The sequence below is a fragment of the Epinephelus lanceolatus genome, chromosome 6 (assembly GCF_041903045.1).
Source record: "Epinephelus lanceolatus isolate andai-2023 chromosome 6, ASM4190304v1, whole genome shotgun sequence".
NCBI lineage: Eukaryota > Metazoa > Chordata > Actinopteri > Perciformes > Serranidae > Epinephelus > Epinephelus lanceolatus.
In genome coordinates this window covers 14083322-14109379 of record NC_135739.1, presented here as the reverse complement: position 1 = coordinate 14109379, position 26058 = coordinate 14083322, and the positions used below count along the sequence as shown (strand labels likewise).

Genomic DNA, 26058 nt, shown 5'->3' with positions numbered 1-26058 from the left:
GGCGATGCTAAATATAACGTGTGGATAGGATGCCATATAAATGTGATGCAAAAGTAGCTTTTGTTTATAAGAGGGCCATCTTGAATCACAACACACACAAAATGTCTGCCTTTGTATTCCTTTTACTCGTTTTCCACCTCCTCCTCCTTTTTCTTTTGATGCTGCCTTGGCAGCTGGAGGTGTGTGTAAGTTTGTGCATGTGTGGGTGTATGTGTGTTGCATGTTTTGTGCATCATTTTTCTGCAGTCTACCTTATTGCTGTGGTCATCATCAGATCAAATGTTTGTATCTCTTTGTAGCAATAACCACGCATAATAATCTGTAAGCTTTCTGGAAAACAGATGCTAGTTGTTGTGTTCTTCGTGTGTTTGTACATGTGCATATTAATCCACACTAAAAATGTTAAATCATCTGTGCAGGAGGCACAGTCAGTAATGAGTGCCAACATGTGTAGCTTAGCATCAATATTGTGTGATTTGTATGATTGTATGCCTCTGTATGTGCATTTGTATACATCTACACTCTCACCGTTTGGTCTGTGAGTGGCGGCAGAACGATGGTCTTCTCCATGGTGTTCATCACCAGCTTCCACAGCTCCTTCAACACACGTTTCAGCACCGTCTTTTCACAGATCTTAGCAAACAAAGTCAGGCTGTGAGGAGGGGGAGACAGAAGACAGGAAGCAGCGATGAATAATGAGCAACAGAAGGAGGTAAATGCTGTTTTCCTGGAGAAAAAGAAACTGAGCAAGAAATAAAAAAAAATAGTGGTTGCTTGAAATCCCTGATGCCCAAATAGCTCTTGTCAGAAATTTGGGGAATTTCACTTCTTCTTTTACTCACATAGTCATAGTCAGAGTCAGGCAAATTCAAGGATGTCTTTTTTTTCTCTTATTTCTCAGTTTGTGAGCAGTGTGTATAATAATACTAGCATGACAAAATCCATTACATGACCATGAAATCGAGCAGAAATTCCTCTCAAAAGTAGGAAAATTACATAAAAACATTAAACTTGTGTGTGTGGATTGTCTGTCTAAGCTGCAGCTTCACCTCACAGATATCTAATACACATTGACCGTAACTTGGATAACCAGAAATTCAACATAACTTCAAATTGCATCTAGAGATTCATCTACTGTATGAGTTTGTCTAACCCCTGGTAAATTAACTAAATGCCCTCAAAGCCGCATAATCTCTTTAAGCCTCTTTCATATACAGTTCCTCGTAAATTACTGGGATAATCTTTCAGTCACCGCTAGTGATTTTCACTATTCACACGTGCACTACATTGGGGAACATTGCCATTTTGTGTCTTTTAAGACATGCCATGGCAATGGCAGAACAGATAGGGCAATGGTCAGTCTATTAGTTGGTGGTAATTGTTGGGAATAGAATGATGTTATGTGTTTTACTATAAGTTGTGTTTCACTATATAAGTTTTAGATGTGTGAACAATGAGAATACTGAGACATTCAGCTGATCTGAATGTGTTTGCTTTGCAGAAGTGGAGAAGTACAGGAGAGGAAGAGACATGAAGTCTGAGGAGCACATACCGCAATGCTTAGATAATTAGTTTCATATATGGTAAAAAGAATAGAAAGTGATATACAGATAGTAAGGTACAGCACGTGTAGGGAGTTGTGTTGTTCTCTTGTCTTTCAAAACAGGAACCACGCCCCCACCGCCAGCGGGAAGGAGTCAGATTAACAGGAGGCAGGGGCGTGGTGTGGTGAAGGAGGAAGTGGAACTGCCAATGAGAAGAGGACAACGCCTTGTGTGCACAATGACACTCTGTTACGCTCAAATATACTGGGTCAGGGAAAGGACAGGAGGTCAGACTTCGTGAACTGACACACCTTTGTTGTTCGTCAGGGACGTGAAGTTGAGACCCAGAGCTCTGTAATTTTATTCCTTTACTGCTTAATAAACTACATTAACTGAGACCGAATATCTTCTCCTATTGCTTCATTAAAGAACACGCAGGACTGAGCTCACACATAGCACATTGGAGAGTAGGATGAGACTCTTAGTCCAACATAATACAAAACCAAGCAGCAACTCTGAAAGCAAATCAGCCTCCAAAGACCCCCCCGAGGTAAAATGCCTAACTTTACAGCAGATATAGACATGGTTACAGCCTTGCACAAAAAACAGTTTGGGTCTCTGGCATTTTCCCTGAAATGTTACTAGGTCTTGAGGTAGGAAATTCCCCTGAATATCAATCCCTGCTCCCATTACCACATGACCAAATGCAGGAAATGTTCCTGGACATTTCAGAGATAGACTGAATGCGTAAAAGGGGCTTAGACCCCCAAGTGGCAGACTGCCTTACTTGCTGTCCAGGAACTCCATGATGGGCTGCAGGACATTGTCAGCATCCTGCGCCACGCTGCTGGCATTTCCCACATTTGACGTTCCCTTCACTTGAGCCAAGATGTCTCCCATCTGCTTCACATTCTCCTCTATGTGAGGCTGGAAACTACAGAGGAAAAGAAGGAGAGGCTTTTGATGAAGTCTGCACTGTCGATCTGTTTAGTGTACATCACATTCATCTCAGACTTATGTGTGAATGACTTTGTGTTTGAGTGTGTTTCTACCTGACAGCAAAGACCCTGCTGAGATCATCCATGACATTGTTGAGCTTAACCTGCAGGTCCTTCAGGATGTCACTGGCCTCCACACACAGCTAAAGTACATGCATGAAAACATTTTGTATATTTTGTATTTATCCAACTGTATCTGTGATTTTTTGCATTTTGTATGACTTTAAATACCAATAAAAAGACCCTGAGCAAAATTTAAAAAAAGACTTATAAAAAATAGACGACTGCACACTGAATAGACTTTACTGTGAATTTATTGAGCGAACAACGCTTTTCGTCTGTGGCTTCTTCAGGTTCACTCATTACAATTACCTGAACATTCACAGGTGTGACTAATACACATGACTCACGTGGCTTGATTGTCAGTCACTTCACTTCATTTTTTTTCTTTCTTTTAGTGCTTTAACAGATTTGGCAATCTGTTAAAGCACTAAAAGAAAAAAGAAAAAAGTGTATTCAGTGTGCAGTCGTCTATTTTTGATATGTTACTTAAGACATTCCTGCGATCGACCAACACCTGATCCCCTATATCGGCTGTGCAGAGGGAGTTTTGTTTACCTTTAAAAAAAGACTGTTTGGGCAAGGCAACTGTGACCAAACACTAACATATACACTCAAAGCTAAGCAGGTGAATGATACTGGCTGGGAGTTGGAACTCAAGAGAGGACAAAAAAAAAAGAGAAATCACTCACATCTTTTCCACCCATGGCTTCAAACATCTTCTCCAGCTGAACTCTCAGCTGTTGGATGTTGTTGATCAGGATGCAGGGCTGAGGACAGAAAGACAAACAGATCAGCCTTCATGTTTCCACTGGATTCAAAGACATCGTTCTTACAACAACCACAAAGCTACAGGAGAGTTCTGTTTGCAGACATAATTAACACATTAACAGTGTGAAACCAAAACTCAAATGTTATTTGTATCAAGAATGGACCAAGCTGACTCCTCTGTGAAAATCCCCACAGGACCATCAAGTCTTTGACCACTCACCACTTTCTCCATGGTGACATAGTTGGCGAACAACCTGGAGATGATATCAGCGTAGGACAGAAGCACATTGCTGATGGTCTGAAGAGGAAAACAAGAAAGAGCAACAGGTCATCAATCATCAGGCTATACTAAAAAACATGGTAACTTTGTAAGGTATGATTTGACTTCCCATGACTTCAAATTTAACTACATCTACCTTTGCAAATCGCTTCATGTAGTGTCCTACAATCTGCGGATCCGGACACTCTAACTTCCTGATGATCTCAAAGCTCTGGTTGAGCTGAGAAAACACGTCCACCACCGAACAGGAGAACAGAGCATGTTCTGATGTGACCTGGAACTGTTGGGCAGATAAAGGTGTGTGAAAAGATTAAAAACTAGGAAGAGAATAATAGGGGGAAAGGAATAAGTGATAACGGATTAGTAGGAGTAGCAGGTGAGAAGCTGTGACTGGAGGGAGGCTAGCAAGATGTGACCTGTGGGAACATGAGACCATATAGACAGACCATTAGACGCTATTTTAAACTGAACCTTGATGTCTTTGACCACATGTGCTGTGCCTCAGACTCCCTAGAGCCAACCAGCCGTACAGCCATCCAGTGACAGGTGGGAGCTCCTGTCCGTCTCCTTGTAATTGGCTGCTGGCTGGCGCCTGGTCCTAATTGGCTAGAGGTGAGTGTGTAGGTGCTCCTCTGGGGAGTCTGGGTAATGAGGTGAGGGCGGCTTTCCTGCCGTCAAAACTCTGGAATAAGGCCATTAATTTACAATATCCTGCTGTCACAGAGTTGTCTCCCTCCGTAAGTACATGCACGTCTCAGCCACGCTTCTTTAAACTTCCAAAGAGTCGCTTTATACAATGAAGCACATCCTCTTAGTCCTAACGCACCCTCCGCTTTGAGTCCACGTCTGCGCTGCTGTGTCCATGCTGCTATTGTTGGCTTTGAAGAGTGCAGGAGAGGCACGGGGAAGTGTGGGAGGCAGAGCGTGGAGGGAGGATGAAACTTTGGCTGATAACTTTGAGTGTGACAGAGGAAGTACAAAGGATGGATTACAGTAATTCTGCCTGAACAACAACAGCGACTCAGCGCTTCCAGAGGAGTGAAGGGAAGATAAGAAGAAGAAGAGCTGGAAACTTTTACCCCATCTTTTTTGTCTCTCTCCAAAGCGCCGTGCAGAAAGTCCCGAGACACCTCCTCATTTTCGTCCAGCCACTGAATGACAAATGGCTCAAACCACCTACGGAGAGCAGAAAATATATTTGCATCTACAAACAAGATGAAGATTTCTATTGCTTTACTTTTACTTTCTGTTTTCAGTAGAAGATGCTACTCACGCAGGATATTCAGGCACTCTGCTCTTGAAGAAGGGCAGGTCTTTGCAGTACTCGTTGTACAGCCACTTGACCTTGAAGTGCAGGTTCATGTAATCCGCACTCTTGCACAAGCGATTTTTTTCATGTTCTAAGAGAAAGAATAAAGTGGACAAATGCACGCTGAGTAAAAACAGCAAATCTCTCCTGGCGTTTAAGCTACCTGCAATTTCCACAGAGGCAGTGACCCACAGTCGAGCAAACATCCTCACAGACCACAGCCCATCTCAAGATGATCAAGATTACAAATAGAGGACCAATCACACCAACTTTATTAAATAAATCAAATATTAGATTTGAATTTTGTATGACCTTTCAGGCTTTGTTTAATTTGGGAAAACGTCTTCAGAAGTTTTTCATTTATCAGAACCAAACTTTGCATGTGAACACGGACGTTTGGGATCCATTTTGTAACCTTTTATTGAATTACAGGAGATGGAAAACAGCAGTCTGATATCTGTTGGCTATGTGCTTGGGCTTCAAACTAAACCATAACTCAGATCTGTGTACAATCAGCATGATACTTTGCGTTCTCGTGCAACAGATGACGAAGAGCAGTTCATCAGCTACTGTCAGTATGAAGCTTAAACGGTAACTGGAATTTTCAACCTGGACCCTATTTTCCTAGGTGTTTCTGTCTAGGTGACTAATGGGAACAACTATTTTTGAAACTGGTCTAGTCAGCAGCTGTGTAACAGACTGCATTTTAATCCTGTCAATTTAAACCTACTAAAAGTGCTTGTTGTTTGACAGCATTATGGGAAGGATTTCTACAGAGACAGACCTTTTTCTTAAAGAGTGTCAACCAGAAACAACTCCAAAATCACTATCGCCAACGCCACCAGACTTCATTTAAATAAACAGTAATTTTATCATCTTAAGCCCTTAATTCACCCAGTTAGATGTGAAAATATGCTGACTCTGCACAGGCTTAAATTACTGTTTATTTAAATGGAGTCTGGTGGGTTTGGCAATAGCAACTTTGAAACAGTTAAAGTTACAATGTGTAATTTACGTGGTTGTTTATTAGCAAATATCGACTATTGCTTTCATAAATATATATTTACTAAAGTGTAAAGCAATTCACATACAAATGGAAGCTTTCTCATAGGCTCAGAATGATTTCTCTATATATATACACAGGCAGGGCGCGGTCTGCTGGAGGCTGCCCTCTTGCGTCGCCATATTTGAATACAGTAGCCGAAAGGGATATACGCGCTTCGCCTTTCGCGTTTACCTAGAACTTGCCGTCACTGGAGACAGAGAAGGTGAAGATCAATCCAGGGCGCTTCTGCGTGAACCTGCTTTGTACTTTTATGATTCTGTCGCACTTTAAATGGAGGACCACGCATATGTTTTGCCCCATAAGAGGGAAACCACGCTACCAAATAAAAGAAAAAGATCAGTTAAGCGAGGACGGGACAAAATGCGAGTGAATATCGACGTTGCTTATTCCAGGTGAAGGAGAAGGATTTCACAAGGAATGCGGAGGTTGCCTGCTTTCTGTTAGACAGGTAATTCAATCTGATATTTTAAAATCATTTTAGCTTCATGTTTGCAACTACTTTTCCCTCTCGTCTAAGTTTGAGTGACGGCTATGTTTACGTGCTAACGTTATCCTAGCCTTGGCTAACGTTATCCCAGAGCTACAGCTAAATGGTTAGCCTAGCCTACAGCCTAATGTGTTGATTCCTCTTGCGCTGCTGCGAAGGCTGCCACCCTTCTACTCCTCCTCTTCCCTCTGGGTAGCCGAGACACACCTCTTCGCCTGGCCATTCCTGCACCGCCTCTACCCTCTCGCCCCTTCCTCTCCCTGGTCTTCCTCCTCTCCCTCTCCCTCTTCCTCATCTCCCTGTGTCCTGTGGAAAAACACTCTGGAGATGCATATATTATAATCGTACCAACCTATATTTGCCGCACTGTGCCGTGACTATCACATAAAACGTGTTATTTTAGCATTACTGTGCTAATGCTCATGTTACCAAAACAATTAGAAATAAAACACTCCTAACATATATCTCACAGATAACCTATATCTCACTGGTAAGCTGTAACATATCGTAACATGGTTTAGATTCCTAAATAAATATTCACCTCGTTGCTAGATACTCCTGAAAAATTCTGCTGTCTGCGCAAGGCTTTTTGTCCTACGAGGCCACTGTCACTTACCCAACGGGAGGGGTGAGTGAGTGAGCGCGAGTGAGCGCTGCAATCTAGAATTTGACCGCTGATGTCACTGTTACTCACCATTTTTACACACTGAGGCTTTAAACAAAAAGGATCTTACTCTCCAACAGCAAGGTCTATCTCTGCAGGGATCCTTTCCTTAATGTTATCAGATAACGTTATCACACAAAAACATTGGAACACTTAAGTTTCCCTTTGACAAATAAGGAGTGCCATCAGGGCAAACAAGCGGATCTCCTCATCCATTTGACAAATTGACACAAAATTTGACAGACAGTCCTCCAAAACTTTTGGCTGTTGTGGCTCACCACATATTAGGATGTACATTCAAAGTGATTGTTCAGTCACTGTAAAATCCTGTAGTCTGACAAAGTTTAATCGAAATTGATGAAAGTACAGTCCAATGGCCATTAATATATCCTATTTCTACCATGTTTACTACTAAAACAATGAAAACAACTATATATCATTACAGCTAACCCTCCTCATACTCTTCCCTGTGTCTGTGTGTATTTGGTCATTAGTGACAATAGTGCCTAAACCACAACTTCGCAGTTAGCGGCTACATTTATCTCATGAGTCTTCAGTGCTTTGACAAGGCTCGGTCAGTTCACCATTGACTTGCACTCACCCTCCATTGCATACTTCATATCCTGAGCAAACAGGTTCCACATCACTTCAGCGCTGATTTTACCCACGTTGAGCTCCTGGGGAAATCTTGATGGAGGAGAAAAGGAGAGAGGCTTACTGTAAATGCACTTAGAGAGAGAAGGTATATAAAACTAAAGCAGATAAGAGTGCAGGAGTATCTCTGGAGAAGAGATAGAGAAGGAAATGTGATCAAATTTGGGATAAAGAAGAGAATACATATAGGGGGAGTATGAGCACTCACTGGTTTAGGCAGGGAGTGTAGGAGTTCTTGTCCTCCTCAATAATGGAGACGATAAGTGTGATGAGTTTGGACCAGAAGTCCAGATTCTTGATGCTGGGTCCCTGCTCCTCTGGAGGCACAGCACCCTGTTTGGCCTGGAACAGCAGTGACATAACTAGAGTCACAATAAAGCTCTATACAGACCTTTTTGGGAGGAATTTAACCTGCGATTACTTTGTCCAGTGTTTGACAGAAAAATCTGCACCCCTGGAAACAACTGGCAACCTGCAAAGTGCAGACCATATCGGTTCATCATCATCATGATATGCATTTTAGGCCATACTGCACACTTTACCGACATGTTGGACGCAGGGTCCCCACACATTCTTACCAATGAATTTTCCAAATTTTTCTATTACTTTTCCACAATATTTTACCCCATTCCCGTGACTTTATTTAAGTTGTTTAAAATGTAAAAGCCATATAGTGATACATTATTAAACACTCACTTCCCAGGCATTTGTGGATACAAACTGCTAGCGCTTGCTACCATGACTCACTCATTAGACATCCCCGCTGCTAAGTAGCTGCATATGCCAATAGAGTGCTGCAGGAATCAGTCCTTAAACCTGGAAATGAGTCAGCATCTTTTCAATCCCAGTGTTCACCTATCTAAAAGTCAATGCGTTTTCTTGAATGGACTTTTGGTTAGATGCCTGAAATATGGTCTGTGGTTAACACAAGCTTAAGAGACTGTCAAGTTTTGTTATATGACATAAAACACGTCAGTAAATGTCCCACTCGTGAACTTTGAAGTCTGGTTGCTAAGAGGAGGCTAATTGATGGTCAAACACAGCTTTATAGCCTTTTGGTAGCGATGCTGAAGTCTTGCAACCTGGGTGTAGTTCATTTACAGCTTGACGTTAGCTTTTTACTTTTGAAGACTGCATTTACGCTTTCAAAATGATAAAGGAGTGTTCATCTGTGAAGATTAATGAAGATAACTGTTAACTTCTACATCACTGTATACCTTGAAACTGGTATATCGCTGCAGCCCTACTACTAACTTTATTCCTGCAAGTCATGTGAAAACCCAAGCCAGCTTTTCCAGGTTTCCCAGACAGCCAGATAGCTCCCCGATTTGCATGCAATGAATCCAAGTGCTCACATACAGTATATGTGACTGGGGACTCGCTCTGTATATCAAGAATCTGACCTAGATTTTAGTCTTGTAAACAGAGCTTATTTTCTGCAATAAGTCAAAGTCCAATTGGAAAAATCCCATCGGACTTTGTCAAGAGAACAAGGGGGACGGAACTCCTGCATGAGCCTAGAAAAACGTCGTCCCTGATGCACTCAATAGAATGAAAAAACGTCAGGGCCACGCCTATTTTGGGGGGGATAGAAAACTCTGCAGATGTCAATTCACTTTGATGTGTGTTAGGATTAAACTTTTGACAAGTCTGTATGCATTTATTTCTTGTGAAAGAAATGTTTGTTTTATGGACATGTCTAATAACTGTTCCGCGACCTTGCATGAGCCATCCAAGTGGATCAACGACCTAACACACTGACTGGATATTGCTTACCCGAAACATATTACCTGGTGATTCAATCAAACGTGTATTTGATTGAATCACATAGTATCATTAGGCTCAGTGTTGTCTCTCAATAACCAACCTGTTAATAGCCGACTGTTTGATCTATAGGCTGAGATTTAGTTGGAGACGACAGTCTGCTGATACTATACTGTATGACTGTACTACAGCAGCCTCCCACTCAAGCTAGATCCATCAGTAGTAACTGTCACCAGAATCATTAAGCCATTTACCACACTGACAGTGAAGATTTAGTATCTTATGTGGCTCAAATCTCAGTGTGAAAGCCTTGGTTCATCTGCCACACAACAGCCTCTCTGCATCTTCCTTTTTTGTGGCCTCTGTGATGATGCAATGCTGGTTGGCCTACATATATCACCTGATACGCTACAGATGTTTTGAGATTTTTATGAACATATCTTTAACAATATTTAAAACAATGTATACTCAAAACTTCTCCAAAACATTCTGGAGAGCAGTCTTTGTCATTTCATAACTTTCCAAGGAACCCTGTGGATAATATAACCAATGGGAGATTGAGATTTAACATACATTTAGTACTCTTAATGTGAATTTTACTACTGGTATTTTAGATTGTCTGACAGAGACAGACTTTTTGGAGGGAAACCTTGCCTGTGTTGTTAACTCAACAACTCATACATATTCAGCATTTGCTGTTCAAACAGCTTTAAACACTCAGAATGTCAACTGTCTGGACGACTTCTTTGAAATAGCTGCAGATGCGCTGGGAGAAAAAAAAACTAAGCCGAACACTGCAGGGGCTGAAGAGTGAAGAATGATCTTGCAGAGATTTCAACAAAATATAGCAACGTCCCTTAGGATGAAATGTTTTATTCAAAGGGAAAAATGCTTATTTGAAATTCACGAGGGAGTCTGAATGGAGCTGGCGCTTTAATGAGGACTCAAAGCAAGTTCTAGAAATAACTGTTGAAATCCGATGCAGGAGTGATGGATGGGAGAGCCTGGCCTGCCCAGACTGAGAGGATAATGGGGACTCACCACACACAGATGCACGACACATGCGAGCACGCACTCAATGTAATTCCAGCACAGTACAAAAACCCAGAAATAAAGCAAAGGAGATAACATTTTAATTACTCCTTGTAATAGTTATTTATGAAGAAAACGGCTGGCCAGTTTTTAAATGATTAGTAAATCAGGTCTTTCAGTGAGTTTGGAGTTTGGCAGTTATTTATGCTGCTTGTTCCTTCTGAGACAGTGAAACAAATTACAGCCAAAGAAAAAGAGAAGTACATCAATCAATGGACACCTACGACAAATAATTCATGTATGTTAATCCTTGATTTTATGATAACGAAGAGAGGGGTAGAAGAAGAGATGGAGAGTCTCAATTGTAATGCAAAACTGAAATGCAAAAACAAAAAGCTGATTTATTTTGGGCAGATGATGGTCAGAAGTTGAAGTGGTTATTTAAGACTGAGGTTTTTAAGACTGCTAATTTTATTTTCAAAGCCTGGAACAGAAGGCAATCCTTGCTCTTTAAGTGAGATATATCAATGGATTAGATTAGGGTTCACTGTCCTAATCATGAGGACTGTTGTGTTTACGTTCTACGTTCTATTATTGTACATTTGTTGTGTATCTTGGTTGTTTCCAACTTGTATGTTTGATCATTGTTTCTGTTTTTGAGATAAAGTGTCTTATAAGCCCATAAGGGCTGGGCTTCTTTGAAGCATGACACTTAAATAAAGAAATTAAATCAAATATAGGCTACCCTTATTTGTTTACTTGAGTCCCAAGGATCCAAAAACAAACAGAACACCGGCACTCACAGATAAATTTACATACCTAATGTGGGCGAAATATGTTACCATTTCAACAACTTAAAAATCAGTTTGGCCACTTGGACTCACTTCTAAACATATGCTCAATTATCTTCTATTTAAATAAGATGTGAAGAGGGAGAGGGTGGGTCGTGTCCAGAGTGGGTCAGCTTCTAAAGAAGGCAAGTCTGGCAAGAGGTGTGGTCTCAGATATCTATAATTTAATGTCCATACGGCCCTTAATGTATATTTTTCTGTCCAGCTGGCTTGGGAGTATGACCTAAATACATCTCTGACTGCGTCCCAGTGGAACATAACTTGGAGGTCGGCTTTGAGATCTTCTAAATGTGTGAGATTTAGGATTATACAATATAAGATTCTGTGCAGAGCATATATATTACTCCTGATAGATTATCCAAGATGGATGACAAACATCAAGATTTCTGCTGGCATAATTGTTGCAACTGAGCTACTTTAATTCACTTACTCTGCGACTGTCCAGCTGTTAAAACACTCTGGTTAGTAGTGATATCTCTTATGTCAGAGTTTTTCAATGTCAGTTTCCCAGTGTGCCCCAAAGTATGCTTGCTGGGCCTGAGGTTGGACAATAATGTCGGAGTAACTGTCGAGCACCTGTAGACACTGGGTTGCTTATCTACACAATTTTATTGTTCCTTTAATGTTTTATTTTAATGTATTTCTCTTGTAAAGCACATTGAATTGCCTTGTGTATGAATGGTGCTATATAAATAAAATTGCCTTGCCTTGCCTTACTAAGAGACTAATTCTTCTAATCTGGAAGGAGAGTAAAGCAGCCTGCTTCACAAGGGACTCTTGGCTGAAGGAATACCTGAAATTACTACACATGGAACTGGCAGAAAAGAAAGACTTCAATAAGGGTCTGGAAGACCACTGGGACACTTTCCTTGCACTATTTAACAGTAGCCCCTAGTTTAAAAGGCGTGTATACAATGAAGGTATGAGATTCAGCAATGTATGTATGCTACGTGAATGTCACCCTTGTAATGAATGAATGAACTGCCCAGCAGTGGCCTCTCCTAAGTAGAGGGAGTGTCCACAACAACCAGAAACATCTACACTAGCAGGTGTCACAAGCTGAAATGTAAAAACTGGACACCCAAGACTGGAAACATGTAGCAAAAGACTATAAATAAGGATCTTTGACCGCGAACACCTAATAAGTTCATTGTTGAGTCCAAGTGGACGTTTATGCCAAATTTGAAGAAATTCCCTCAAGGCGTTCTTAAGATATTGTGTTCATGAGAATGAGATGGACGCAAGGTAACTGTGACCTTGACCTTTGACCACCAAAATCTAATCAGGTCATCGCTGAGTCCAAGAGGATGTTTGTGCCAAATTTGTTGAAATTCTCTTGAGGCATTCTTAAGATATCAGGTTCATGGGAAAGGGACGGACGAGGTCACAGTGACTTTGACCTTTGACCACCAACATCAAATCAGTTCATTGTTAAGTCCAAGTGAGCGTTGGTGCCAAATTTGAGGAAATTTTTCTAAGGTGTTTTTGAGATATCAAGTTGATGAAAATGAAATGAAAACATACATTTAAAAAAATGTTTTACGTTTAGTTTCTTCTTTTATATCAAGGACAATGTAGCTTGGCAAAAAGAAAAACATTTTTTGTCTCTTATTTTCTTACACTTGGAAATATTATAATTACATGACTGTTGGCAACTGACAATTATGGTCATGCCAAAAAAAAAAAACAACCTGAAATTTGAACATTTCGAGAGGGAGAAAGAGAGAGACAGACATTCAGTCCCACCTACACAGATATTCAGTAAGTTGCTGCTTCTTACCGGGTCTGTCTGATACTCGCGGCTGTACAGCTCATGACAGTTATTAAAGATGTACTCGTAGGTGGAGTTGAGACAAGCTTTGACACAGTCCTTCACTACCTGGCTGGCTCTGGGAGGAGACTGAAGCTCTTGGACCTGAGCACAAAAGAGAAACTGTTAAAGTGGGCAAGTGCACTGAAATTAGTTCGTCAAATTATGGCATGTGAGAACTGTCTTTGTGTTCATCTTTATCAAGAAGAGAAATCAATTTAGAGTAAAGAGGAAGTTGTGGATGAAGTCCATTACATCCTGTTGGTGTAACACACTGAGCAAGATGACAGTCTGATGGGTAGATGGAGCGTATAAAATACAGAAGAAAAGGAAGGGCTGGTACCTTCATTCTGAAGAAGGTGATACTGGTGAGGAGGTCCACTGTGGACTTGAGGTCCTGCAGCCTCTCGGGACTGCTGGCAGGGAAATTGTTCTGCACAAAAAAAAAAAAATTACAGTGAGGCACAACACATGACATCACATCCATCTTTGTCCACTGTGTGTTTTGTGCGGCACGATTCAGCATAGGCAACACTTATTACTGCGTGGGTGTGCAGTGTTTCCTGAATGTGTCTGTGCATGTTTCAGAGGAGCTGTCAGTCTAATTAACACGTCCTGCTTTGTTTTTCTCACAAAGAGAAAGTTGGCAAAGAAAAGGAAGGGAGAAGTACAGTACAGAAAAAGAGGGGAAGTGATGGTTCGCTGTTGATGTTCTATCATGCAGTTTGACTATCTCGCCACTGTTAGTGGTTTATATGTGAGTGCAGACAGTACGATGGACGGCAAACTTACGCGGTACATGGACAGGTCAATGCGCAGGGAGTTGTGGAGCTGGTCCAGAAGCTTGACAAATCTCTCTTTCTGTGGGAATCACAACACAGATTTCAACATTACCAAACACATAGCAGACACACCACACTGCTTAAATATAAAAGCACTGTATAAAATATAGATGTTTACACACATCTTCAACCTGGCAGCACAGATGATCTATACAATCACCACAGTTTTAAGGTGGACACCCAAAAGTAGTGTCACCAATTCATTATCTGACCCAATGTCTCCCCTTTTGTTCCTGAGTTATAAGATATAAGTTATATAGATAATGGCCAGAAAACAGTATGATGTCACACTGAAGTTGACCTTTGACCTTCTGGATATCAAATGTCATCGCTTCATCTTAATTTGTGTGAAAATTTGTCATAATTAGTATGAATTCTTGAGTTATGGTGAAAACATGTTTTGTGAGGTAACAGTGACCTTGACCTTTGACCACCAAAATCTAATCAGTTCATTGTTGAGTCCAAGTGGATGTTTGTGCCAAATTGAAGACATTTCTTGAAGGCCTTCTTGAGATATTGCGTTCATGAAAATGAGACAGACGGGAGGTCAAAGTGACCTGGACCTTTGACCACCAAAATCTAATCAGTTCATTGTTAATTCCAAGTGGACGTTTGTGCCAAAGTTGAAGGAATTCCCTCAAGACCTTGAGATAACACATTAATGAGAAGAGACAGACGACCTGGACCTTTGACCAACAACATCTAATCAGTTCACCGTTGAGTCCAAGTGGACATTGTGTCAAATTTAATGAAATTCTCTCAAGACCTTGAGATATCTCTTTAACGTGAAAGGGACAGATGAGGTCGCAATGACCTGGACCTTAGACAGCCAAAATCTTATTAGTTCACCATTGAGTCCAAGTAGATGTTTGTGCCAAATTTGAAGAAACTCCCTGAAGAACTTAAGGTATCACATTAATGAGAATAATATGTATGCAAGGTCACAGTGACCTTGACCTTTGACCAACAACATCTAATCAGTTCTTTGTTAAATCCAAGTGGACTTTTGTGCCAAATTTGAGGAAATTCCCTCAAGTTGTTGTTGCCTTTTGTTTGCGAAGCACAGACACACGCTACTTTTTAAAGAAAATTATGATATTATAGTTTTTGTACAAGCCTTATTGTTGGATTTAATTAATGTAACAGCATTTATTGATTTGCTAAATGCTTCTGCAGCGACTCACTCCAAAGTTAGAGGCAGCGAAGCGGTCGGAGGCAGATACGTTGTTTGTTGCCTGGGTGGTGTGAGCGTAGTAGGCATTGATGTTAGCCAGTAGGGTACTCATCACTGCAGGCACACCTGGGCACATGTACTTGGATGATAGGCAGGCAAAGTGACTGTGAAAGAGGGAGAGATGTGTAAGTACATACTTTACAGAGAGCTTGATAAATAAAAACACAGAGTCAGGCTTTCAGACGGTGACGTACGTCATGGCCTGGTAGATGGACTCCACTCCGTAACGCATGGCAAACTCATCTACAATCTCCTGGGGCGTCTCCTCAAAGTAGACCTTCCATGCGTCATCCCCTTTGGCATCGGGGATCTTCACCACACCGTTGTTCTGGATATCTGTCACATAGTGGAAAAGGTTCTACACAGAGGAAAATAGGAAAGAGTTAGAACGAGATTTAAAGGTATAAAAAAAAACAAAAAAGAAGGGGAGAAAAACAGAGACTGTGGCTTTGTCAGCATTTGCACATCTCTCAGTTGTAATCAAGTTTCCATATGTTTCATTCATTGTACTAAAACACAGCAGATCACAACCTATGATCCGTTTGTCTTTAAATGGCCGTGCTACATAAATATCCATTAAACAACATTACGAGGCCAACACGTGGTGCTGTCTTGACTACTCAACCATGACGCGTTTTGCTGCTGTAAAAAGTTGGCTACGTGGTTTATGGCCACTTACGTGCTGCAATAACAGTGGTCATTTGTCTGTTAAGGTTCAGCTAATATGCTCTGTTGAGTAATGGGCCGGGTAATGACTCCATACAAGGCTGTGATTGGACTGCAATCAATCAGCAGAGTCTTCCGCACAGAGCCAGGCTAGAAATGTGTCTGATGTCATATATTGTCATATATTAGATATGCTCAATATATCCCTATTAACAGGCTATGTACCACAGTCTTTTAAGGTAGCTGTAATTAAACCTCTCCTAAAAAAGCCCACCCTGGATCCAGAGGTGTTAGCCAACTACAGACCAATATCTAATCTTCCCTTTATGTCAAAGATCCTTGAGAAAGTAGTCGCAGACCAGCTGTGTGATTTTCTCCAGGATAATAATTTATTTGAGGAATTTCAGTCAGGATTTAGAGTGCATCATAGCACTGAGACAGCTCTAGTTAAAATTACAAATGACCTTCTGATTGCTTCAGACAAAGGACTCATCTCTGTTCTTGTTTTATTAGATCTTAGTGCGGTGTTTGACACAATTGACCATCAAATTCTACTGCAGAGACTGGATCACTTAATTGGCCTCAAAGGTTCAGCACTAAGCTGGTTTAAATCTTATTTATCTGATCGTTTTCAATTTGTTGACGTTCGTAATGAATCATCCTTACGTACCAAAGTTTGTTTTGGAGTTCCGCAAGGTTCTGTGCTCGGACCAATCCTATTTACTCTATATATGCTTCCTTTAGGTAACATCATTAGAAATCACTCTATAAATTTCCATTGTTATGCGGATGATACACAGTTGTATTTATCGATGAAGCCAGAAGAAAGTAATCAATTAACTAAACTCCATAACTGCCTTAAAGACATAAAAAATTGGATGAGCACCAATTTCCTGATGTTAAATTCAGACAAAACTGAAGTTATTGTTCTTGGCCCCAAACAACTCAGAGACTCTTTATCTGATGACATAGTTTCTCCAGATGGCATTGCTCTGGCCTCTAGCACTACCGTAAGAAACCTCGGAGTAATATTTGATCAAGATTTGTCTTTTAATTCTCATTTAAAGCAAACCTCACGGACTGCATTTTTTCATCTGCGTAATATTGCGAAAATTAGGCCTATCCTGACCCGAAAAGATGCAGAAAAATTGGTCCACGCTTTTGTTACCTCTAGGCTGGATTACTGTAACTCTCTATTATCAGGTAGCTCTAGTAAGTCCTTAAAAACTCTCCAGCTAATTCAGAATGCAGCAGCTCGTGTACTAACAGGAACTAAGAAACGAGATTATATTTCTCCTGTTTTAGCTTCTCTGCACTGGCTCCCTGTAAAATCCAGAATTGAATTTAAAATCCTACTGTTAACTTATAAAGCTCTAAATGGTCAAGCTCCGTCATATCTTAGAGAGCTCATAGTGCCATATTATCCCACCAGAACACTGCGCTCTGAGAACGCAGGGTTACTCGTGGTCCCTAAAGTCTCCAAAAGCAGATCAGGAGCCAGAGCCTTCAGCTATCAGGCTCCTCTCCTGTGGAATCATCTTCCTGTTACGGTCCGGGAGGCAGACACCGTCTCCACATTTAAGACTAGACTTAAGACTTTCCTCTTTGATAAAGCTTATAGTTAGGGCTGGCTCAGGCTTGCCCTGTACCAGCCCCTAGTTAGGCTGACTTAGGCCTAGTCTGCCGGAGGACCCCCTATAATACACCGGGCTCCCTCTCTCTCCCTCTCTCTCTCTCTCTCTCTCTCTCTCTCTCTCTCTCTCTCTCTCACTCTCATCCTATTACTGCATCTTGCTAACTCGGCCATTCTGGATGTCACTAACTCGGCTTCTTCTCCGGAGCCTTTGTGCTCCACTGTCTCTCAGATTAACTCATACCGCAGCGGTGCCTGGACAGTGTGACGTGTGTGGTTGTGCTGCTGCCGTGGTCCTGCCAGATGCCTCCTGCTGCTGCTGCCATCATTAGTCATTAGTCATACTTCTACTGTTATTATACACATATGACTATTGTCACACATGTATACTGCCAGATATTAATACATACTTTCAACATATTGTACCACAGTAGCCAGAACTATAACTATAATATTATTACTTTCATTAATGTTGTTGTAACCTACTGTCATTACCTGCATCTCTCTCTCTCTCTCTCTCTCTCTCTCTCTCTGTCTCATTGTGTCATATGGATTACTGTTAATTTATTATGCTGATCTGTTCTGTACGACATCTATTGCACGTCTGTCCGTCCTGGAAGAGGGATCCCTCCCCAGTTGCTCTTCCTGAGGTTTCTACCGTTTTTTTTCCCCGTTAAAGGTTTTTTTTTTGGGGAGTTTTTCCTTATCCGCTGTGAGGGTCTTAAGGACAGAGGGATGTCGTATGCTGTAAAGCCCTGTGAGGCAAATTGTGATTTGTGATATTGGGCTTTATAAATAAAATTGAATTGAATTGAATTGAATGTCTTTGCTGTTGGAAGTGGTCTTTACGTTGTGAGAGCAAAGCAAACTTCATGGAGTATTAACTTAAGATTCATTAGGAATAAATTTGAACATCAGTCAACTTTATTAACCTGTTCAGCATGGATCATTAGGATGACTCTGCACAGAGATACTCATACAAAGACAGTGGTAGAAAAAATACTATAAAACCCAAAGTAACAACAGTAATGAATTAATAAAAAAGGGTCTCTTGTTATTTATTTTTATTTAAATGTCCAATCTGCCACCAATGTGCAGTGTCTGTAGAAAGTGTTTTTTAATGAATAAAAAATGTTCCCTAAGATGTAGCAGCACCTTGAAGGTATTAAGTCTCAGATATGCGCTTATAAAACACAAGTACCTCAGAACAGTATAAGTATGACTCTTGAATAGATGTATTTTATTACTTTCTGTCTCTTCAAACAAACAACACACTGAGCTTACTTCATGCAAACAGGTGTACTGGACGTGATAGGGGGCGACCGTCTCCTCTCCTTTGATCTCCACATTAATGTGCATTCGAATAGCCCCGGACACAGCTGACTTGTCTGTACGCTTGTCTGTGAAGAGCACAAGATACACAGCAGCACAGTTACAGAACTGAAAACATCTAAATCAGAAAGGTTAGTTCAGTCATGTAACTGTGAAGTGACGTGAGCTGATAGCTGTGATATCAATACAGTATATGTCTTTATAAGTTCAATAGTGTGATTCAACTGACCCAGATTGTACCAGACATCCATCTCTCCGCTCAGAGTGCGGACCTCGATGATAGTTTGACCGAGGAAGTCGTCCGACTCGCGCTTGAACTTCTGCTTCACACGGGACTTAATGTCGTCGTCCTCATCCCACACTCGCACCTTGATGCGGTCCGAGGAGTTGTGGCATTCACTGAAACACACACACAGTCAGCAACAGCTAAATATAGCAGTTACATTGAGAGGTGGCCAAGAGGACCAGATGAATTACTATCATGACTCATTAAAAATCAAAAGAGTGGGAAAGAAACACCTTCAATAAATCTAAATACATTTCATTCAAACAACAGAAAGCAGATAGAAATGTTTAAATGCATCAGTGTGACAACTATGTGCCGATTCAAACTTCAAACATTCAACATTAACAGTCTAAATGGGTCCTTATGTATTAACTGTTTGAATATTTTGCAGTGTATGTGAATGACATCAGCTGACAGGAAGTAAACATAGACACATGCCGTTGCCTAACAATGCATTTCCAGTGAAACTGTCTACAGACTGAATCACTGTGATGTCATGTTAATGTAAGGCAGGTTTCTCCCTCATATTTCACCTATAACCTTACTAGTTACTGAATCACCTATGAAAAGGCTGTGGCTGAAATAAGAGCACGAGGGCAGCTTCTCTGTGTAACTTGATCCACTTTAATGTCCAAAAAAGAATGTAGGACAACTGAAAGTCGACAACAAGAGTGGCATCTCACATCTTATATATATATATATCACTCTGCCAAACTTAATCATAACTCTCATTACCTGCATGTAAGGTGTGCAATACTAAATAGTTCCAGAGCGAAATAAAATCAAGCATTATATGAATGTAATTCATTATGTAGATGCAAAATAATGAACAGAGAAAAACAATCTACTGGACACGTCCTCATGAAAATAAATCTCATCTTACACTATCAACAATCATTTCCAAGTCGAGAACTGGTGATGGATTTCTATTGCAGAGATATGCGAAAGGGTTAGCTGTAACTATAATGTTTAAAAATATATAGTTAAACAGGCGGTTGGACCTTTCTGACATTTCCGCTTTGCTTATTTTATGTACTGTGATGCTCTGCTAGCATCTTTGATGAACCAAATTTACCTGCATGAAGCAATGCAGGCCAACTGCAGTTTTATTTTTCTGAATTGGCCACCAACAAAAATCAACATCAGTGTAAGCTATATTTGGAATATTTTCTCTACTGTACCTTACACACTAACCAATTAAGGCTGCAGTGTTCTGCAAAGTAAAATTACTGTTTTTCTCAATGGAGTCTGGTGGCATGGAGATAACAGCTTTAGTTTCCCATTGGAAAAGGCTTGATGGCATTGTAAAGCGATGAAAATATTCTAAGTATAGCGTACACTTAAACTAATTAAAATGACTTAAAATAGATTTCTTTTAGGTGGCTAAAAACTAATCAGTTAAGGAAATGTTTGCTCAGTGCCACTTCATGTTATGTACGTGACATGGGGGTTTTCCACCTGGAAATTTTTGTAAACTAACATTGTGATTTGGTCTATAGGTTGAGGGTTTGGGTGATTAAAATTCATCAATTAACTAAAATAATCAGAATCGATTATTGCTTTACGTGCTTTATGAAGCCAAAATGCCAAACTGCTGGTTAAAGCTTCTTAGATGTGTCAGTTTGCTCATTTTCTCTGTTTTCTATCATTGTATCTTAAAAACCTTTGGTTGGGATGTCACTTTGGGCTTTAAAGAAATGGTGATAAGTATTTATACTAATATATGACTTTAAATTGGCTAAAAAAAAAGATAACTGGAAAAATATATTTTTAATTTTTATTAATTACATTTTTTTAATTTATCATTTATTTATTATTTAAAACATTATCGTGAAAATAATCATTATTTGCAGCCCTAACTCTGACAAATGTCACATATGTGTTCAAGAGGTCTTCACTCACAAATTAAACGTCTCCTCCCAGACAGGGTTGAGGTTGCCGTAGATGGTCTTGGTCCTCTTTTTGGTTTTTCCCACCTGGACGGTGACATAAGGATCACTGGAGCCGGTTTTATCCTTGGCTTGTAGACCCTGGGCACACAACACTAGGAGGAAGAAGAAAAAAAGTCAAGCTGGTTAGTGTGTGTGTGTGTGTGTGTGTGTGTGTGTGTGTGTGTGTGTGTTTGATGCAAACAGATGCCTGTTAAATCATCTGACCCTCTGCTCTACTGCCCCACAAACGCCACCTGTGCTCTCTTCATACAAACGCCAGCTTGTCTCTTTTTATAGACACAAACACCTGACACGTGCCGTCCCCCCCGACTTTGATGTTGACAGTGTCAGCCAGGTCTGTTCAAAGCTACTGTACTGCATTAATATGAGTCCACTCTCACCTGTGATGCTGATCTTGGCCGACCACTTAGAGGTGCCATCGAGCACGCTCTGTTTGATCTGCTTCATGTGGGTGACGTGGGTGGCCTTGACGATGGCGAACACCTCCTGGATGAGTTCGAAGATCTCGGGTTTGTTTCTCTCGCGGATCTTCATGCGGTCTTTGAGAACCATGATGATGTTCTGGGTTCGGTCCTCGGCACCGTGTTTGGAGCTCTTCTCTGCTGCTCCTGAAAATAACAACGTGAAAGAAAAGGATTAGATGAAAAACAAATAGAGGTGGTATCATATGAAAGCTGTTTTATAGTTGCCATACAGCCATGAGTGATAAGAATAACGGAGCAGAAAATTGCATGGAGGACACTTCTACGAGTCATAGGAACATTTAAAACAAAGAGCAGAGAAGAAGACTGTAAGTTATGAAAAATGTTGCAATATTTCATGAATGAGAGGCGGACACATTTGCAGAGCTGTAAAACGCTGAGTAAAAGAGGGATGGAAAAGAGAGGCGGATGACAACAAAAGACAAATGGCTTTTAATATCCTCTCAAGAAAACAAGGAAAATAAGACAGTAGGAGGACGCTGTGCTTGGCATTGACAAATAGCAATAAGAGGAAATAGATGGACCAGATAGTTTACTATTATTAATAATAAAAAAAGCACTGACACAATGATACATCGAAAACATAAAGTCAGCAACTGGTTGTTCAGCTACTGTAAATCAATTGTGAATTGTATGCTATATTCTAGCATCCTTTCTCAGGGACCATTGCATTAATACGTGGCATCGAAGCTTTAGCTCTGATGTGTCCCATCTTGGGCCAAGCAGTATTGTCACAGTTACACTTTAATTAATAATTACATGTTGGGAAATTCACTTATTCGTTTTCTTGCCAAGAGTTAGATGAGATGATTTATAGCACTCTTACAACTGTACTGTAAACATGAAGCTAGCCTTTGGATAGAGCTAGCTGTTCTCCCTTGTTTCCAGTTTTAATGCTAAGCTAAGCTAACTGTCTCCTGGCTGCACCATTATATTTAAAGGGACAGTTCACCCCAAAGTCAAAAAACACTTTTTTTTTCTCTTACCTGTAGTTCTATTTTATCTAGATTGCTTTGGTGTGAGTTGCAGAATGTTGGCGATATTGGCCGTAGAGATGTCTGCCTTCTCTCCAATATAATGGAACTAGATAGCTCTCAGCTTGTGGTGCTCAAAGCGCCAAAACAAATGTTTAAAACTCAACAGCAATGTCTCTTTCCAGAAATCACAACCCAGCTACTTAAGGTAATCTAAAGTAACTTGTTGTGAGCATGTAGGAACTATTTTCTCTCTGCTTAACTACAGAAGTGTGCATCTACTCATGGACAAGAGGCTTGTGCTCCTGACAGTGTAACATGTAAACATTAATGGCTACCTCCTAACATAAGCTAGCTTAGTAGTGGTGGTGAGCTAACAGCAGATGCATGCCTCCACTGAGCTAGCTTATGTTACAGCTCAGCAAAGGAGGAAACCATTAATGTTTACATGTCACGCTGTCGTGAGCAGAAGCCTCTTGTCCATGAGTAGATCCACGCTTCCTCCTGTGTGGTGATACGATTGGCAGATGTAGCTCAGCAGAAAGGAAATAGTTCCTGCATGAAACTGCTCACAGCAAGGTCAGTGGATTATCTTGAGTAACCAGATCATGATTTCTAAAGAGAGACATTGCTGTTGAGGTGTTGTTTCTGGGCACACCACAAGCAGAGTGCCATCTAGTCTAATTATATTATAGGAGAACATTTACGGCTGATATCTCTAACACTCTTGCACCAGTACAATCTAGACTAATAAATAGCACAACAGGTAAGAGGAAAATATGTTTTCTGGATTCTGGGGTGAATAACGTAGAGACATGTGATGGTCATGTCTTTAATCCAACTTCTTGTCAGTGCTTTAGGGGCTACAATAAGGGTGATGTTGTTTGTCATTTCACTTACTTTGCAGACAATCAGCATTGAGTAGATCTTGGCACTTCTCGTGGCATTTGACTCCACACTCGGTACAGCGCATGCCCTGGCGAGCGATACCCCACAGTAGTCCCTCACACTCGTAGCAGTAAGTGGGCGTGGTGGCTGTCCACACCTCGAAATTGTGCGGGGTGGTGCAGGAGATGGGATAAATAAGGGCCTGGAGGGTCTTCTTGTAGACGTGACTCTTCTACAAGGGTACAGAAGAGACCTTCAGGGTCAGCAGAGTGCTCTAAAGTGACTTTTGGCGTGATGTGAAATAATTTGAATTAATATTGTTAAATGAGCACTGACCAGTTCTTCATTATGCAGCGTGCTGGACGTCAGGGCTGAGGTGATGCCTGCCTTCCTGGAGTTCTGAACCAAGGACTGTGTGACAGGAGAGAGGAGGGGTCAGCTTCTCTTTCACCTCAGTATCTTATTACTTTATCAAGACAAATCTCTGTGCAGTCTGTGAGCCTATGTGTGTTATTACTGTCTGTCTGGCAATGCTCCCCTGAATAGTTTGAGCAAAGTAGAGGCGACAGCTGCAGAATTTAAAGTGCTTCTTTTCATAAGAGCGATCAATTTGCTGTTGAGATGAGGAAACTGGTACACCTTCACTACCTAAGTGTTTTTGCAAGCAAATGGTGTTGGTGATACTTACCATAGCCTGTGGCAATGCGGGGAAGGTGGGAGGAACAAGGGAGATATTTAATATTAGAAAAAGGCAAGAAAGAGGCGAGTATTTCCACAGAGAATTAAAAGTGTTGAGATAGGCTGCATTCATTGTGCACACACTGTAGTTACTGTCATTAGACAAGAATGTTCATCCACAACAAAACAATGGGGGGAGAATCAAACAAGGTGAATCTATGTGGAAACTCTGACAGCGAGAAAATCACAGCTGCAACCAGGCTTCAGTATTTGATAGGTGAATGAAGGAGGCTGCCATCACTGCTCATTAAGCCAGACCCCACCCTGTCCGATCAATTACCTGACACACTGACAAGTTCTGAGTGTGTGTGCGTGAAAGCAAGAGACAGAGAGAGGAAGAGAAACATCAATGCACCTGCCTGTGACTGTCTGTCAGTGTGTAGTCACTGTTTCTTTGTGACAGCAAGATTTATTAATGAAGACAGTCATCTGAGCTAATTACCTTGGATTTGGTGTGTGAAGGAAAATGGCAGTTCATATAAAGAGCTGTTCTGTTCCAGGCTGACTTCTATTCAACTAGCCTCCACTACAGAACGAATCCTTGCATTAAAGCAATAGTACAGCATTTCGACAAATTCTGTCCACTTGTTCTTTTTTTTGTTGAGAGTTACAGAGCACTGAAACCCCTCTAAATTGTCTGTTAAATATTAAGCTATGGCCTGCTGCCTGTGAGCTTAGCACAAAGACTGGAAACATGGAGGAGCAGCTAGCCTGGCTCTGTTTGAAGGTAAAGAAACTCTGCCTACCAGCACCACTATAGCTCACTATTTAGTACACTAATGTTCAATTTAATTTGTTAAAGCAGGGGCAGAGCTGGGGGTGGCCTCTGAGGCTCTGGCTCTTAATGTTTTCTCAAAAGTGCTGAAATATATGCTATTCTCTAAGGAAATCTAACACAATTGAGTAAATGCTCAACGTTTGGCCTTGTATTCAACTCAGAGTTTTGAAGACCACATTTACTTGGCATTGCTGAGGATCCTTGATTTGCTAATAGAGCAGCCAAAATTATTATCACATGGATTTGTCAGCTGAACTGTACTCCAGCATAGTATATTAAATCAGGTTTCAAGATTAGTAACGTTGATTCTGCCAAATTCCTACTCTACCTCTATTATGTGACATAATAATAGTAACATCTGACAGCCAGGAGTAAGAGTAAGAATTAGTCATGTTCGACATTTGTTGTTCAGTGGGTTTGGAATGATGAAGACAGGACTCTACAGGATGATTTTTTTTTTCTTGGTAACTATCACATTTTTCCCAATCATGTACAGATTTTTAGACATTGTATTATCTTAAATGGCAAAAAAAGGTTTGGGCTGAGCCTTGAATGTTTACAACGTCTGGCTCCACCCCTGAACTGAAGTGCAAAAATGACAAGAGGTTGGAAGCTGTTTCCTTTGTTTCCACACTTGCAGCTCCTCAATCGTCTCCTTTTCTAATTCTCAGTGAGAAATAGGGATGTCCCAATCAAGTTTCTTTTGCCTCCAATCCCGACCAAGTCATTTCATATTGAATATCTGCTGATACAGAGTCCCTACTGACACTTCTATTTTCCTAGATAGTACAGCTGCACAGTGCATACTATAAGTACATAAAAGTTATTAAAGATTATCCAATGTAGACCTATATGCTTGACAGTTGAAGAGCTGCAGTGCATTATGAAAAAAACTTCCCTCCATCCAAGCTGTTACTTTTTTATTTTATTTTATTTTAACCAAATAAAGTATAAAATAACAAA

The 26058-nt window shown here is 40.8% G+C and overlaps 1 protein-coding gene and 1 long non-coding RNA gene across 2 annotated transcripts in view; one reads left to right on the top strand and one right to left on the bottom strand.

Moving 5' to 3' along the window:
- Positions 1-26058, bottom strand: part of unc13a (unc-13 homolog A (C. elegans)) — a 70760-nt gene that overhangs the window by 20521 nt on the left and 24181 nt on the right. The window contains exons 14-34 of the mRNA XM_078168680.1: positions 23916-23990; positions 23592-23811; positions 21616-21843; positions 21186-21327; positions 19227-19396; positions 18950-19065; positions 15561-15724; positions 15317-15470; positions 14083-14151; positions 13634-13723; positions 13261-13395; positions 8042-8175; positions 7781-7866; positions 4927-5053; positions 4733-4829; positions 3790-3933; positions 3594-3671; positions 3295-3372; positions 2597-2685; positions 2332-2478; positions 529-652 (exon numbers count right to left, since the gene is read on the bottom strand). Coding sequence (XP_078024806.1) covers positions 529-652; positions 2332-2478; positions 2597-2685; positions 3295-3372; positions 3594-3671; positions 3790-3933; positions 4733-4829; positions 4927-5053; positions 7781-7866; positions 8042-8175; positions 13261-13395; positions 13634-13723; positions 14083-14151; positions 15317-15470; positions 15561-15724; positions 18950-19065; positions 19227-19396; positions 21186-21327; positions 21616-21843; positions 23592-23811; positions 23916-23990 — 2667 coding nt within the window. The remainder of the gene's footprint in view (positions 1-528; positions 653-2331; positions 2479-2596; positions 2686-3294; positions 3373-3593; positions 3672-3789; positions 3934-4732; positions 4830-4926; positions 5054-7780; positions 7867-8041; positions 8176-13260; positions 13396-13633; positions 13724-14082; positions 14152-15316; positions 15471-15560; positions 15725-18949; positions 19066-19226; positions 19397-21185; positions 21328-21615; positions 21844-23591; positions 23812-23915; positions 23991-26058) is intronic.
- LOC144463662 (uncharacterized) lies at positions 604-1947 on the top strand. Its single transcript, XR_013491703.1, has 2 exons — positions 604-712; positions 1502-1947. It is a non-coding gene; the product is annotated as an uncharacterized LOC144463662 (long non-coding RNA).